This window comes from Nelumbo nucifera, chromosome 3 (genome assembly GCF_055504915.1).
Source record: "Nelumbo nucifera cultivar China Antique chromosome 3, China Antique-T2T, whole genome shotgun sequence".
NCBI classification, from domain to species: Eukaryota; Viridiplantae; Streptophyta; class Magnoliopsida; order Proteales; family Nelumbonaceae; genus Nelumbo; species Nelumbo nucifera.
Window position 1 is genome coordinate 4,182,313 of NC_142651.1, and position 16,572 is coordinate 4,198,884.

The 16,572-nt window shown below is 40.8% G+C and overlaps 2 protein-coding genes across 9 annotated transcripts in view; both read right to left on the bottom strand.

Moving 5' to 3' along the window:
- The window catches only part of LOC104592880 (coiled coil protein), a 29,016-nt gene extending 25,898 nt beyond the window's left edge, over window positions 1–3,118 (bottom strand). Inside the window, exons 1-2 of one of the 5 annotated variants that reach the window (XM_088900133.1) lie at window positions 2,487–3,118; window positions 2,246–2,372 (exon numbers count right to left, since the gene is read on the bottom strand). In XM_088900133.1, coding sequence (XP_088756259.1) covers window positions 2,246–2,372; window positions 2,487–2,824 — 465 coding nt within the window. In that variant the 5' untranslated portion in view covers window positions 2,825–3,118. The remainder of the gene's footprint in view (window positions 1–2,245; window positions 2,373–2,486) is intronic. The other 4 variants (XM_088900134.1, XM_010252407.3, XM_010252408.3 and 1 more) reach the window with 4 other exon arrangements.
- A 2,881-nt stretch (window positions 3,119–5,999) lies between these two features.
- Window positions 6,000–15,993, bottom strand: LOC104592881 (uncharacterized). Of its 4 annotated transcripts, none has more exons than XM_010252410.3 (5): window positions 15,489–15,993; window positions 14,881–14,981; window positions 14,229–14,342; window positions 6,400–6,483; window positions 6,000–6,125 (listed from the first exon to the last, which is right to left on the bottom strand). In XM_010252410.3, the coding sequence occupies exons 1-5, from the start codon at window positions 15,754–15,756 to the stop codon at window positions 6,069–6,071; spliced, it is 624 nt and encodes a 207-aa protein (XP_010250712.1). In that variant the 5' UTR covers window positions 15,757–15,993; the 3' UTR covers window positions 6,000–6,068. The 4 variants fall into 4 exon arrangements, with proteins under 4 accessions (XP_010250712.1, XP_010250711.1, XP_088755765.1 ...); XM_010252409.3 differs by having other exon boundaries at window positions 14,881–14,984; window positions 15,489–15,974; XM_088899639.1 differs by lacking the exon at window positions 6,400–6,483 and having other exon boundaries at window positions 14,881–14,984; window positions 15,489–15,979.
- Window positions 15,994–16,572: the final 579 nt, after the last annotated feature.

Sequence of the window (16,572 nt, forward strand, 5' to 3'; positions counted from 1 at the left end):
TAGCAGATTCACCAAATCCACCTACCATCACCTCTGCATTCTACATCTCACCTGCCATTATAGTAAACTCCCCTTCATTTTCAGTGACTCTACTTCCGCATACAACATCTGGGATTCCTATGCCGAGCCTTCATCAATTTTAGAATGATTTGATTTCTCCCCAAGAATTCAGCCGCAAGCTACAGGCTGACTCATCTTAGCCTCCAAACTATTTAATCCAACATTTCTGCCCCCTTCACCTGCCAAGAATCTTTCCCCATTGAAACTAAGATTCAACAACACGTTGAAAGTCAACCTATTCTTCAAGTTCAACCCACTAGTCTCAACACTGACTTTCAATTTGAATGGATTATCTTCTCGAATAAATATCGTAACCACCCACTCCCACTTTTCTTTCTTCACCCTTCCACCTGACCTGTTTTTCGAGCAACAATCCTTTTTGCCCACTCAAGCCCTTGACCCTAGGTAGTATTTCGCTCTATTAAAGTTCTTCCCCACCTCTTCTGAAGAGAGGCTCTTGGTTTTCCACCCCAACCTTAGGGAGACAATAATAGACCTTCAATTTGGTCTAACATCACTTGATAAAAGCATCCCATCATGTGGTAACTTAAAGTACCACATGATCTAGCCATATCAAAACTCTGCTCATTTGCTGAATCCAAACCTCCTGAACCAATTTTTCTGCTACTTGCTTCAGAATTTTTTTATCTTCGCTGTCATGTGGTGACAAAAATTATCAACCCAATAAATGAACTCAGAACATCCACGAGTAGCTCGTCCGCCCAGCTTGCCAATGGTCCAGCCAGCCCACCAAAAGACTCCTTTTCCTTTCCTTGGCCCTCATGCCAACCGAATGCTCCGCTTTCACTTTAAATGTCTGTGTCTTCAATTCCTGCACCGCCTCAGCAAAAGAATTAAAACCAACCTTTCGATTTACATCACACCCTTCAAGAATAAAATTCTTAAGGAGCATCTGCCATCTACTCTTACCTTCACTGATCCTCCAGTTTCTTTTCTTGTGAAGATTTCCATCTTCTATGCCCCCTCCTCTCCCAGTGCTCCACGTAGTGAAATACGTGTCACATCATCATCTGCTTCCTCCCACCACCTAGCTTTGAAGGAGGTTGTAATCCAAACCTGCAACCTACTTCATTCAAAGAGATTAATTGCCAATGGCTCATCAATGTGGAAATGTTCCCTGACTTCTTCTCCTACTTCACTCCTGTTCTTAATCTCCTTTCTTGCAGACAACACCAATCTAGATTCTCATTTTTCCCTCAAACTGTTACAGAACAATTTCAGCTTCCCCGACCAAACTGTTATTTGCAGTTCAGTATTGCTTTCATTTTCCACTCTCTGTTGCCCCACCTCAACTCTCTCTAACTTTTTTCTTCCACCTCCAATCTCTTTTCCTCAGGCTGCAGTTTCTCAGCATAACAAGTAAAGTCTCTGAACCCCATCAGAAAACATAATCCAACCTCTAGCTCCTCTGCCTTCTAGAAGACAAACGAACTGTTTTTTCCTTGCCCAAAAAATTCAGTTAACTCAACAAATCTTCCTCTACTATTAATCCTTCTAATTGCTAGATATCCCCTCTCACCTTCCTTTGCATTCTATTTCTCCTCCAACATTCGAGATGACCATATTGCTTCTTGCAAGAACTCTTGAAACCACAAAGCTGCTCTACCCGCCAGAATCACAAACACCTTTCCCATCTCTCTGTTCTTCAATGCCACTCCAACTCTTGTCCAAAACTCCTCAAAAGTGAAAAACTTGGCCTCAAGCTTCAAACTTCTTCACCACCGCATTAGAATCAGTGATTCTATGAGTGAGTAGGAGCTACTTATTTAACTATTTTGATTAAATAGCTTGGTTTTAATCATAGACACGCTTTACCAACTCAAAGTAACAGGGTAACTCAGTACCTCCAATCCAAACATAGTAAAATAAGAAACATAGCAAAAATCAATAACCTTCCAGCATGAGTTTCTTCAGTTGACAGCTTCTTTGGCCAATATGTTCTTCAACTTTTTTTTTTAATTACCAAGTTATATAGCCTTGTTTTTTTACCAGAAAAAAAGATTTGATTGTTTTGGGATACTTTTATCTTTAAGCTAAAAACAACAATTCTTTTCAACCTAGCAGTTAAAATCATATAAAACTCCAAGGGAACATAAAGAACAGCAGCAAAGCAACACACATACATTGAATTCATATGTATATATAAAGACAGCAATAAAACAACCTTAGAGACATCTTCATCAGAAATTCTGAAAGAATCAACTCGATCCATCCCTCCACCATACTTCCACAAGAAATAGTTTAAATTCTTCAAGTGCTCAGCACTCGCGAAATGAGTAATTGCGTTACCACTGAAGATATCATAAGGGAAGGGGAAAATACAGAAACATGAGACCAAAGGATAAATGAAACTAAAAACCAAAAAAAAAAAAAAACACAAAAGGATTTAATAGATTTGATCTTACCAAGCGAATAAGCTATCGAGCTCTTCAATGTCAGAATCGCAGAAAACGCACCAGAGTCGATTCCGAGGAGCGTGCTCTGGGCGGAGGAGACTAGGGTTTTTGAGGAAGAAACGAACGTCGGAGAGCTTCTTGTGGAACCGAGAAAGGTAGGAAGAGAGGGATTTTATATGGTTAGGAAAGTAAATGTGGCGCCGGCCTTGGTCGTGGTTGAGATTACAGACTTTGCAGAACTCGAATTTGTTGGTCTTGTTGTTTTTCTTATTCTTCTTCGTCATCTTCTCGTTATTAGGCATAGGGTTCCGTTTGCTCTGCTGCTGCTGTTGCTGCAGACCTTCCATGAGAGGCGATTTTTCTACTGTTCACTGATCTTGTCCTATTTTGCTTCAAACAGAAGGAAGAACCGAAATGGTAGTCTACAACACGGGACACGGGACCAGGAACGGGAAGACGAGAATTCCCGCCATTAAAAGGGTAGACGATCATCAAATAGACAAATTACCCGTTTCATGAATCAAACTGGGCGGTTCAAGTCAACTTTGTTTGCGGTTGGACCACCTAAGCCGAGTCCGGATTACCTGCCAACAAAATACATTCCAACAGCCTAATAGGATTTCCTTGGCAGGAGATCCCAATTCATTCACTCAAGCCAAGCATAAATTGCCCGAATGCCTAACGCTTGTATCTTCGCGCGTGCATTGCATGTGATCAGCCTGATATTAGATGTGGGAAAGACATGATACTTGAAATACTTATAACCAATCAACTGGTTCGGTATCGGTTTGATCAAGGGTAAATTGCTGAACTCTTGAAAATTGCTGTTGATTCGGACGATTACTGTTCGACTTAGAAATCGTTTAGGTAATAGGTTCTGTTCAAGGGTGGAGTTAGAATTTTTTTTTAACTGGCCAAAATATAATAAACATGCATAGGGGGTCAAAAGTTAGTAAATATAGGTAAAGGGACCAAAATATAGGTAAAGTTATTAAAAGTTAGAATTTTTTTTTAACCGGCCAAAATATAATAAACATGCATAGGAGTCAAAAGTTAGTAAATATAGGTAAAGGGACCAAAATATAGGTAAAGTTATTAAAAGGGATTTTTGGACTACAATCCCCTCAGAAATCTAATTTGCAGCCCCCTCTTAGTATACTAATAACCCCCCTATAAATTGCATCCTGCCCGTAAATTTGACATTAATCCACAGACAGGATTCAGTCCACCCCTAGTATACTAGTAGCTCCACCTAAGGGTGAATTGAAGGGTAAAAACCCTAAGTTAAAACGGATATTGTAGGGATTTTCAAGGCATAGGGCTCTGCCACCCCTGGCTCCGCCCCTGATTTTGTTTCACTCTTAATCTGGTCATTGGCCAAAAAACGTTGATTTGGTCAATGATTCATTAACTTGGGCAATTGAACCATCGACCATTCAATAGTTTTTAATTATTTTTTATTTTTATTTTTTTATTTTTTAAGTTGAAACAGACTATCCGTTCAAATGGATGAACAAATCATCGACCCAAAACCAATGGCCATAATGATTTCAATTCCCGATAAATTTTTAAAACTTTGGTTTAGTCTAAAATCATTAACTGACTTTAAATGGCATGTGAGAGTACACAAATACCCATCATTTAATTTTTTTATCACCCACCCAAATGTCATAGAGAAAAACAAAATACCAATCTTAGAAAATTATACATCGACTTACAATCGACATGACCTTGGTTGCAACCAAGTGGGTGTTTGATTTGAGGAATCAATTTGTCAAATACCGAATCAACTTATATGGTTATACATCAACTTACAAAAGCCTTCCAACAAACTCAGAATCAATCATGCCAATTACCACCAAAATAAACCCACAAAAGGATTATGGACTAAAATTAAAAGTTTGGTTAGTTGTAATCCTTCGTTTTCGAAATCCATTAAAACGAAGAATCCACAGAAACAAATTGAAATTACCGGTTAGGCTCTACTAATTTTTTGTTTTGTTTTACATGAAGAGAAATCTCCATTTTTCTTCGTCACTCAGTACGTAGAAGAGAGCTTTTTTGAATAGAAAATGACGAGTTCAAACCGGGTTTTCATGTATTCAAATAAATAGGTTACCATAAAACCAATGGCACTGACAAATTCTCTGTCAGCCCTCTCCACATCCAGAATGATGAAACTTTAAGACCCGAAAAATACTATCTATGAGATTTTTCTCCTCTTTCAATTATAGAAAGGAAGATAACAGAGATTGGTTTTAACGTTTCCTTGGAAAGTCACAAATACAAGAGGTTTGTAATCAGAGTATAGAGATGACCTTTACACCGAAGCAACAGCAATCACAGCCAATCCAGAACTCTGGAAGGCCAACCATCCAAATCTCATTTTTGTAAAGTCGTAGTGGAATTACCTCAACAAATTTGGGTGCTTCAGCTTGGATTCGTTAGAGATGGATCCTTCGGTTGAGCTCTTGTCAGAGATGGTCGTCAGCCGTCTAAAGTTGGTTTAGAATAATGGGTCTAATGGAGCTTGTTTCCTGCTACATGCAATCTCTGTTGCAATGGAAAAGAGGGAGAATAAATGTGGAGAAGATTTAGGAAGTTCACATCAAAAGGTTGAAGGATGAAGGGAGGGGAAGAGAGAGAATAATAGAATGGATAGAGAAGATGGATTGGTGGTGGGTTTGGGGCTGTTCATCATTGCTTTGGTTCAATTTTGATTCTTGAGGAAGAAGATGATGAACAGTGCCTTATTTTGAAGGGTAATTTTGACATGTTCAGAAGTTTTTAGTCATACATATCATCATATGATAAGATAATTGATGAACTGCTAATGGCAGGGACTAAACTGAGTTTTCAAAAGTTCAGATATTGCAGTGGCAAATTTTGAAATTCAGGCACTAAAGTGAGACTAAACCCAAAATAGAAGGTATTAATCTGAAATTTATCCTTTGATCAAACATCCTTATTAACAGATGCTTAATCGATCAGGAGATAAGAATGGTGTTGCCAATCCATGACAAACAAACAAATGTAGTTACTTTTATTTTTGGGTAAATTACAAAGTAATAAAGATCCTAACTTATTTATAAAAAATAAAGGACCCTAACTGCCCCTTGCATTGAACGCAAATTGCCCCTTGCATACCAACTGAGCCTCCTTCAGAGAGTTTCAGGGCATTCCCTCTGATTTATTAGTAGTCACGCCCCAGTCCCCAGGTTTTTGTAGGTGACAAGTCTCGGTGATATTTCCAACAAGGCTTATTTTGACAGTATTTATTATTTAGAGCTTCTGAACAAATCTTAGATCGATGGTATTTTTAAGCCCCACTAAACAAGTAAATTTGCAAACTACCCTTTCTTTTATTGTTGGATATTGAAGTCGAGACCTCTGTCCTCTGAGAGGTGATGCCTCATGGAATGGAAGCAACGACCATTAGCAATTGATGTCGTGAGTTAACAGCCACTAAATTAAACTGCAAAGAGGGGGAAAAAAGGAAGAAAACTGAAAATGGAGTAGTAATAAGAGCCCAATATTAATTTGCCTTCTATAAAAAATATACGAAACATCACAAGTCATAACGTTTGTTCTCTACAAAAAGTATTTCATCCTATCGTCTCTCCTCATGGCATTGTACACAGCCTGGACCTGGAAAATAAGATATGATTAAATGTCAAAATAACATATATATGTATATGGCCAATCAAAAGGAAATGCTTAACCACCAATTAGAAATGAACTGATCTTCACCCTACAAATGCTTCTCCAACCTTGCCCGCTACTAATTTTTGGGAAAAGGACATGATCTCATTATAGATATTAAATAAGACAAGCATATGTGCAAAACCTGGTTCCAATGTCTTGCCTAATGCCACACACACACACATACAGGGCAAGAGAGAGAGAGAGAGAGAGAGAGAACCTGCTCACTAGAAAATACTTGAACAGGTCCAATATTTACAGACACATACTTTCCCCTCGAAGACAATTTCTGCCTAACACGACCCTGTCGAGGGACATGAAATTCAACAGTGAGCTTAAAAAACCATTCAGTATAATATTAAATCCAATGCAGAACACAAGATACATCAAAAGAGGAGATGACATTATTTCGAAGCAAAGGTGTTTCTATCAAATTATGTTGTTAAAAAAAGATCCATAAAATACAGTTCCACCACAAGCCAAGACACATCCATGCTGGTTTGAAGTTACTAAAAATGGTCATCATCCTTCTTTGTAATGTTGATCTGTGGATGGAGTTTGGGAATGCCAATTAGCCTGGGATAAGCACTAAACAGGCAGATCCAGGTATAGACATCTCTCTGATTATGGTCTTAGATTACAACTACCTACTTGGAAGTAGGAGACGGTGGCATTTCCTGAGAATCCTCAGGCTGATGGATGTGGGAATGGATCAATGGAGTGCCAAATTTGAGGAGCTCCAAAATTCTCAACGGAGCATGCACGTGGATATCCATCTAGCTAGTGATGTCTTTCTGGTTATGGTGGATTATAACCACATGCTTGGGAAGTGGGAGAGGTGTAGCAAGGTCTTGATAATCTCCATCCTGCAACATGTATTCAAGCAAGTATTGTGCAGTATTTCAACCAAAGTTACAGGTTGTAAGGTGGTATGGAAGCATGAGTGAGAATGGATCATTATGCACCAAATTTCAGAAGCAGAGCATCACTGGAACATCCATATGTGGATATATGTATATAATATAATAGTAATATAGTTTATACAAGTTTAAAAGCAAATAATAGACTTTTAACAGGACCATGTCGTCATATATCATCATCATCTAAGCCTCATCCCAATGGATCAGCTACATGAATCCTGTTCCACCATTCTGTTCTATCCAAAACCCAACTATAGCGGGGCCATGTAATAAATTGATATTGCTTGGTTAATTTTACATAAGAGCCAGATGGGGGTATTACTTATAATAACATGGACTTTTTTTATACACAGTAATAACATGGATTTATTTGGTCTATTTTGATAACAGATAGGAGTATGGGTGAATAGATAAGATGCATTAAGTGCATTTAGATCATTAGGAATTAAATCATGAGAGATAAATAAGTGTGTTTGTCCGGTAGTTAAAAAGTTTTTTTTTACTGGAAATTAATAAAAATTGTGGTCTAGCAATTAAAAACTGTGTTGTAAAAATTTAAAATTCATATTACAATGGGTGTGCCTGTTTCCTAAATCTCTGGAAGGTAGTTTGGGATGGAACATTTCCTTATGTGCAAGGTTAAGGTGATTAAGGTTTCAATCTCAGAGGAGATTAGCATGGGAGTGAGTTAGGACTGTTCTCATGTAGTAGTCAAAATACAATGATCCGGGTGTTGAGGACAGCGCAAGCATGGAGAAAGAGAATGGATTCTGACCCATCAGCCAGATCTTCCATTGATGGATCACATGCTTGATAGTAGGAAGTGGATTAACAAGATAGAATGAGAGACTCAAATGTGAAACGTCTGTCAGAGGACCAAAATTCAATTAAGAGAATAGTGCAAATGTGTAAACAAATTTGTTTATTTTCTATGGGTAGTGATGGTCACTCCAAAGAGTTCTTTCAGCATCTTGACAAAAGAGACCGAATGAAGGTTGAGATGAACTAACATAACACCTATAGTGTCAGAGAAGGTGAGGATAGGATATCAGGTATGAGATGGCTTCTGGTAATAGGATTAGATTTTGGGAAGATGTGTGGGCTAGGGATCTCCCTTTGAAAGATGTGTTCCCTTCTCTGTATGCTCTCTCAAGCCTTAAAGGAAAACCTGTGTCTGAACCGTCTGATTTCTTTGGGTCATCTTCCTTCTTTGATGAGGGCTGGAATTTGGGGTTTGTGAGGAAACCTTAGAGAGTCTGAAATCCCATCAGTGTGTCTAACCTATTGAATATCCTGGATAACTTGGTTTGTGATGAGTCAATGGATGATAAACGGGTGTGGGCTCTCAGTCCCGTTGAGTCGTTTACCTATAAATCTTTCTTCTCTTCCCTTGTGGCCACTTTCCCTTCCCATTCCTTCCCTGTTAAAGAAGTTTGGTGTGCCCCTATCACCCCAAAAGTCAGTGCCTTCTGTTGGGAAGTTTATCATGGAAACATCAACACAGGTAATTTGCTGCAAAAAGAAAAGACCAAATTAATGCTTGTCTCCCAATTGGTGCATTTTGTGTAAGTTGAATGGTGAGATTCCATCTCTTAATCTCCTGTCCTTTTGTCTCCCCAAGTGGGGGATGGATGAAACTTAACTTTAATGGAAGTCGTTTTTGCAATACGGGTCCCTCTGGAATTAAAGGAGTGATTAGAGATGGGCGTGGGAACATTTGTGGCTTGTTTTTGGGGCCTATTGATCAAAGAGATTCAATGAGAGCTGAATTCATGGCAGCTATTGTTGGGGTGCAAAAGGCTAAGGAAATGGGAATTACAAAGCTGGTTGTCAAAGGAGACTCAAAAATAGTCATTGGTTGGTTGAAAAAGGAGGAGTATTATGGCAACTCAGAAATGAATTCAAGCGGTTCAAGTTGCTGTCAAGATTAATGCAAATTCATTTCAGATGGGTTAGGAGGTCTGCTAATGGTCTGGCGGAAACAAGGAGTAAATAGGCATCATTTGTTTTGGGCTCAATGTTAATAGGGGGTGGACTCTTGTTGTAATGGGTGTTGTTTCTAACAATTTCTTGTTGTACTCCTCTTTTTAAGTTTTAATAAAATTCTTTGAGTTGCTGATAAAAAAAAAAAAAGGTAAGGATAGGATTGTAACTTCATGTATTTATGAGTTACTTAAAATCAGAGAGTAGTGATATGTTATATGTGAATTGATCACATGCATAAAAGACCGGTTATTGCACCAATAAATGTGGTTAAGTAGGCTTGATTCTAGAAGTTGAAAATGCCCTCCTTACTCTGTAGATGTTGGATTTTAAGGAATTCAAAGTATCACCCTCAAAAACCTAAGGGGAAACTATAAGAGGTTCTCCAATCTTTTCCCAGTATCCCTGTCTCCAGATATCCCTTCATCCAACTGACAAGGAAGTGAGACAGCAGTCGGATGGCAGCTCCTTTGCAAATCCAACACTAGAATACTCTAGTTCTTTAGTTGCTTGTTGAGGATGAAGAATGGAATAAGACAGAGCTGATCATACTCCTAATAGCAGTACAAATTGCCAAGAGAGTAGAGTTCTTTTTCTTTCTTTTTTATGTAAAACAAGAGAGTGTATCTTACTTCTTAGCAAGGTTCAAAATATCGATACGCCCATACGCCAGTAGAGGCGTATCGGGCAGTACCGGTAGTCTTTTTTAGTTTTTTTTCACATCCGGTTCAGAGGGGCTGCTTTAAGGTCCGTCCACCCCCTGAACCAGACACCCTGATACACCCTTTGTAGGGGTGTATCGGGAAGCTCATGATACGATACGTATCCACCAATACGGGTCGATACATATCAATACTTTGAACCTTGCTTCTTAGCAAATGAAAGAGATTCAACCAAATACAACAAATGACGAGAACAGGAGAGTCAGTGATGCTTGCTCATTAACAAAATGAATTAGGGGGGGCTTAGTTACCTATTTTGGTTCTAATAAAAAAGAATCTAAAAAGTAGGGTGCAGGTTGGGTACCTGGTGTGAAGAATTTACACAGCACAGGGCCCAAGTTGCACCCCTAGTAAAGAGATTTTAATTTAAGCTACTACCAAAATAAATATTTTAATTTAAGCAAAGATAACTTAGCAAGATCAGTGGACTGTCTTGTTTTACCAGTGGCTCAATTTTATTAACATCAGGGAAAAGCTCCAATCTTAACACACCAGACAGGAAGCTACGTATGCAAGAGTGGAAAAAAAAAGAAACAGAAAATAGGTCAAGGCTCTGTGTCTTATATCTTTTATGTAGGGGTGCAACTCAGGTTGGCCCGATTTATCATTATACACTGCTTCAGTTCAGGCTCAATCTTTGGGCCAAGCCCATTCAAATTTTGACAAAACCCTAACCCCAGCTCGCCCAAGTTTCACCCCTACTTTTATGGATGAGGATTTGAGCTGTATATTCATGTCTTTTATACACTTTTTTATGTCCTGCTATGGACACACTTTCTATACTTATCTATACAATGTAGCCAACTTCCAAATATGAGCCCTTATCGATGCAACATGACAATATTGCAACAAAATGCAATCAACAGTGATGAATAAAGAAATTTATTTGAAGCCCATACGTTTTGATGTTTTGGTATGATGCCCAATATTCCAGTCAAGTTTCATGATTTTCTGCTATTATAATCCTTACATCTTATTTTCTTTTAACCTTAGTCGTATTTTCTGGAATCCAGAAAATAGGTTTGAAGTGTAATACTAGTTGATGAAAAGTGCATAATTTTTACAATTCATAAGGGACCAGAATAATGTAAACATCATCACAGAATCATCATCCATGCCTTATTCCAACTATATGGGATCGGCTACATGAATCCTGTTTCGCCAATCTGTTCTATTTAAATCTGTATCCACTGTTAAATTATTAGTGCTTAAATCGTTTCTTCTACTTCTACCCATGTCCTTTTGGTCTAACCCTAGCCCTTCTGGCCCCTTCCACTTGTAACAAATCACTTCTAACTGGAGCTGTTGGTGGTCTTCTATGAATGTGACCAAACCATCATAGCCTACTCTCTTTCATTTATCACTTATTGGAGCTATTCTTAAGTTTCTATGTATGGTTTCATTCCTGATCCTATCCTTTCTAGTTTTTCCACTCATCCATCTTAGCATTCGCATTTCTTCCACACTCATTTTCTGAACATATTGTTTCTTGACTGCCCAACACTCTGCTCCATACAACTTAGCTGGCCTTGACAACTGTTTTATAAAATTTTCCTTTTAACCTAAGTGGTATTCTCCTATCACAAAAAAGTCAAAATGCACCCCTTTACAGTTCATATGGGCCAGAGTAGTTACGGTCCCGCGCGTAGGATCCTGTCACGGGTCGGTTCACGGTGCGAAAGCCCTGCTTTCCCTTGTGCCTTCCCTTGCGTGCAGACCCTATTGCGGAAACTGAATGGGTGATTTGTCCAAGAGACCACCCGAACTCTCCCTTGGGGTGGTTTGTCCAAGAGACCACCCGAACTCTCCTCACTATTTTCTTGACTGGAAAACTGAATACTTTATTTCAATTCGTAGCTCCTTAAATAGGAGATTACAGAAGGGAATTCCTTGTTGGATTCGGCTAGGCTAGGGTAATCCAACTCAAACTAAAACTCCTAATTTCCTACTCAAACTAAAACTCATAACTCTTACTTAAGAAGATAAAATAAGATAAGGATAAGATAAGATAAGGGATAAGGTAGGCTGGCGGCGAGTTCTCTGGACGTGTCCAGATAAGGGTGGGCCCACCCCTATGTGTTGTCGTGTGGGCCCCGCTCTGCTGTTGCTGCCGGGTGCGTGCGCATGGCTCATGGTGCCGCTGACGCGCAGTGCGTGCTGCTGCCTATGACTGCCGCGCAGTGCGTGCGCGCGCCTTAGGGTGCCGCTGCCATGCATGCGCGCGCCTCATGGTGCCGCTGTCGTGCGGTACCGGGCGTGTGCGCGGTGCGTGCTGCGCGCCATGGTGCCACTGTCGTGCGGTGCTGGGTGTGTGCACGGTGCGTGCTGCCGTGCGGCGCTGCCAGGCGGTGCCCGCTACTATGCGGCCTGCTGTGCGTGCTGCTGCCTATGACTGCGCCGCGGTGCGTCGCCGGATGGTGTGACCATAACATTACACCCCTCCCGGACTACGAGCTTGTCCTCAAGCTCGTGTTCTGGATACATGGCTTGGGATTCTGTGAATGGATCAAACGGCTGCACACAATTTCTCAGTCCACCAACAGTATGAACAACAGGGACTGCCCCGTCTCTCAGTGCATCACGCTGGATTATTTGATGCAGACCCCAGCCACCTTCTTTTGTTTCCCGCTCCAGGCGTAGCCCTGACTTATAGTGACTACACGCTCTGCTGCACTCAGGCCAGCCGCAAGGACATTGAAGTGTTCTCTACCTCCTGGGTCATATAGTTTGAAGTAGTTTTGTGGAAGATCCACACAACAAAAATCGCGTACTGGACCACAGCCCCGGTGTGCTATGTTGTGGTTCACAGGAACGCACCGGGTATCCTTGCAGAAAGGAACCTCAAGAGCAGCCTTACCGAAGGGACCCATGCGTTTTAGCATATCCTCTAGGCCTCCCCCATATATATTTTCCTCAATATTGCGAGACATAGGGTTGTCTATGAACACAAAATCCATGCCATCAGTATAAGCTTGAGAGTGTGTCACCTCTATATCCTGCCCTTCCACCTTACAGCTCTCGTGCACTCCTGTTTCTTGGCTTTCTGCATAGTTACCATACTGTGGTGCCGCAACCATAACTCTAGGAGCGCCTTCTGCAGGTTCTACCATAATGTACGTGACATTGTCCCCGACCAAAGGAGGAGACTTTACAGTTTCATCCTCCGCGCGCTGGTCCTTGGGAGTAGCTGCGGCTGTAGGGGCAGCGATCTGTTGTTCGCTGAATGACTCTGCCCAGTCCGGACGACGACTGTTTGTGTTGGCGATTCCCACAGAACTCTTGTTGGAGAGGAATGCTTCCAGTAGGCGTCGCATCTCCCGGACGTCTTCCCTGACTTCACGAACCTCCATGCTGGTTTCTGCAAGTTCGTGTTCCAGTTCGTGGACCTTGGAAGACAGCTGCTCCATATCGCCCATGACATTTGGCTCTGATACCAATTTGTTACGGTCCCACGCGTAGGATCCCGTCACGGGTCGGTCCACGGTGCGAAAGCCCTGCTTTCCCTTGCGCCTTCCCTTGCGTGCAGACCCTATTGCGGAAACTGAATGGGTGATTTGTCCAAGAGACCACCTGAACTCTCCCTTGGGGTGGTTTGTCCAAGAGACCACCCGAACTCTCCTCACTATTTTCTTGACTGGAAAACTGAATACTTTATTTCAATTCGTAGCTCCTTAAATAGGAGATTACAGAAGGGAATTCCTTGTTGGATTCGGCTAGGCTAGGGTAATCCAACTCAAACTAAAACTCCTAATTTCCTATTCAAACTAAAACTCATAACTCTTACTTAAGAAGATAAAATAAGATAAGGATAAGATAAGATAAGGGATAAGGATAAGGGATAAGGTAGGCTGGCGGCGAGTTCTCTTGACGTGTCCAGATAAGGGTGGGCCCACCCCTATGTGCTGTCGTGTGGGCCCCGCTCTGCTGTTGCTGCCGGGTGCGTGCGCGTGGCTCATGGTGCCGCTGATGCGCGGTGCGTGCTGCTGCCTATGACTGCCGCGCAGTGCGTGCGCGCGCCTCAGGGTGCCGCTGTGGTGCGGTACCGGGCGTGTGCGCGGTGCATGCTGCCGTGCAGTGCGTGCGGTGCACGCTGCTGCCTGGCAGTGCGTGCTGCGCGCCATGGTGCTGCTGTCGTGCGGTGCTGGGTGTGTGCACGGTGCGTGCTGCCGTGCGGCGCTGCCAGGCGGTGCCTGCTGCTGTGCGTGCTGCTGCCTATGACTGCGCCGCGGTGCGTCGCCGGATGGTGTGACCGTTACAGTAGTGCAAACATGCTTATTAAAACTCAACTAAGCTGTGATAATATTAAGAAATAGACCACAAGCTTAGCTTGATGAAAATGCCACCCCTTATCAAAATTACCAATTCATGAATGATAAACTTCCTCACCAAGTTATAATTTTGCAGTAACAACCAAATATATGTACCTCTGGGATTGGATGTTGAAGTACTGATTCAACAGCAACAACCATGGCTTGCACAAAATCATCACCTCCTGTCCCAATTGCAGTAAACCCTCTAACTGTTGGATATGAGTTTACCTATGAAGTCAATAATGGAAATATATTAGATTAACACATCTTCAACATTGAAACAAAAGAATGCACAAGTCAAAACACTAATTCCGGTCTCTACAAAATACCCAAAAAAAAAAAAAATTCTGGTCTCTACATGTGATGAATGCCAAGCTATGGTCCTACCTTTTGCTTTATGGAAATTTTCCTGAACTATAAAATATATTATTATGTGGTCATCAAATATAAACTTTTTTTCTTAGTCTCCATCACTATCATTCCATAAATGTGTAATTTAATGAAGACAGCAGCTATTTCCCAGTTAAAGGTACACAATTCAAGCTGGAACAAGTATACCACCAAAGCCTGAATGAATTTCAGCTGTTTTAGATTGCATTCCCCTGCTGATCTATGTTTACGGTTTACCATGAAAGCATATTGAGATGCACTGTTTTTCATTACACAGACAAAAAAAAAGACATTTTATATCTAAAGACTTGGAGCTAGCGGGCATAAACTATATAGCAAGCATGAAAAATGAAATAGATAAATACTAAGGTTTTACCTTCTGATCCAGAGTAAGCCATTCGTTAGTTGAGTCATCTGTCACTGTACCTCCAATAACAACATTTGTTGTTTGTCCAACCCTTCCTTCCGTCTTTGACACTTCTGAATCCAATTTCAAAAGTAAGAGCAAATTAAAAAAAAAAAAACACACACACACACACACACAATTTATTTCTGTATCGACGAACCAAAAAATACCCAATTTCGAAATAATAAGTTGAAACAAAGCTTCCAAACTTTCAAAAGAGTTTAGGATTTCATCTGAGCTTCCAAATGAAAACCCAAAACATATTTTAAGTTGTTCCACTTAAGATGTATTGGTACCATCTCAATTGGTATTATTTGAGTTATCATGAAAAAAGTGGGAAGACCATCGCAATCAGTATTTTATTCTGTTTATCTCCCTTAACCTTATCATTGGTATTCTTTCTAGTTTGTGTTCTGTTTCATTTAGAATTCTTAAAGGTCAACGAAACACGATACGAAAAATGGCACCAAACTAAGAAAACCATGAACCTTTCCTGATCTGAGAATGAATTCCTACAGCAGATCCCACGTATAAATCCACAAACCAATTATATAAGGAAAGACTGAAAAAATTATCACCTGAAATAGCTTTGAGGACGGCTTCTTGAGGGGGACCCTGGTCGTCTTGAGAAGAGGAAGAAGGCATTTCCCCATTAGAACAATTCAAAGGACCTGTTCGTCTGCAGTGAAAATCTCGAACGCCAGCCCTAACTCCGCTACATGACCTTGGTTTTACAGGTACCCACGCGGGCGCAAGCGATGAAGAAGAAGCGGAGGCGCGATTTTGATGAAAAGGGCGCCATGGTTCTGACAAGCAAACGCCGCGGAATACAGTCGTGCAAGCCATCGCTGATCTCTTTCTTCGGGGTGTAGTGTAGTATGGCGTTTAACGATAAAATCTTTGTGGAATCTTAATAAAGCAGAGTACAAATGCACCGTTTCTTTTAGATTTTTCCTCCTATTGCAAGTAGAATCGTGTTCGTTTGTTTTTCCTTTTTTTTTCTTCCCCAATATGTTAGATGTTAATTTTCACCTTTTGACTTTCCCCAAAATTGGAACAAAATTCCACCTCTGACTGATATATGTAGAGTCATATCTGCGCTATCTGCCTTCTATCCTTCTTGCCCGAGTTCCCGCGAAATTATCAAAAACATCATCTATGAGTGAATGAGTCTATCTATTGCCCACTGGCCCGCCCTTGGATGAAAACCAATGCCGCCACGGCGCCACGTGATGTGTAAAAAAATATCGGTACCGTTAAAACCTAACTGGACGTTGATCCGGCCGAGCCATGCATTCAACGGTCCAACCATCTCCTTCCTTTTTCTTTTTGGGAAATAAGGTAAGCTATACTGTAATTTAAAAGCCAACGCAGCAGCAAAAAAAAAAAAAAAAGAAAAAAAAAACCTATGACAATGAAGGGTACTGCAGGAAATTGTTTGCATATAAGAGTACAAGTCTTACATCTACTACAAACCCCTTTTTGTGTCACTTCACTATTTCATCAATTAGGAATAAAAGGCTTAGTTTGGGAAGAGTACTCTAAACCGGGCTAAAAGTTCAAATATGTTTGTGTATTTTTTTTCTTTCTGTTATTATGAATCCAGTTTAACTCTTTAGGTCTTGTTCATTTATTGGTATCGGCGGTAAATTGGTCAACCGA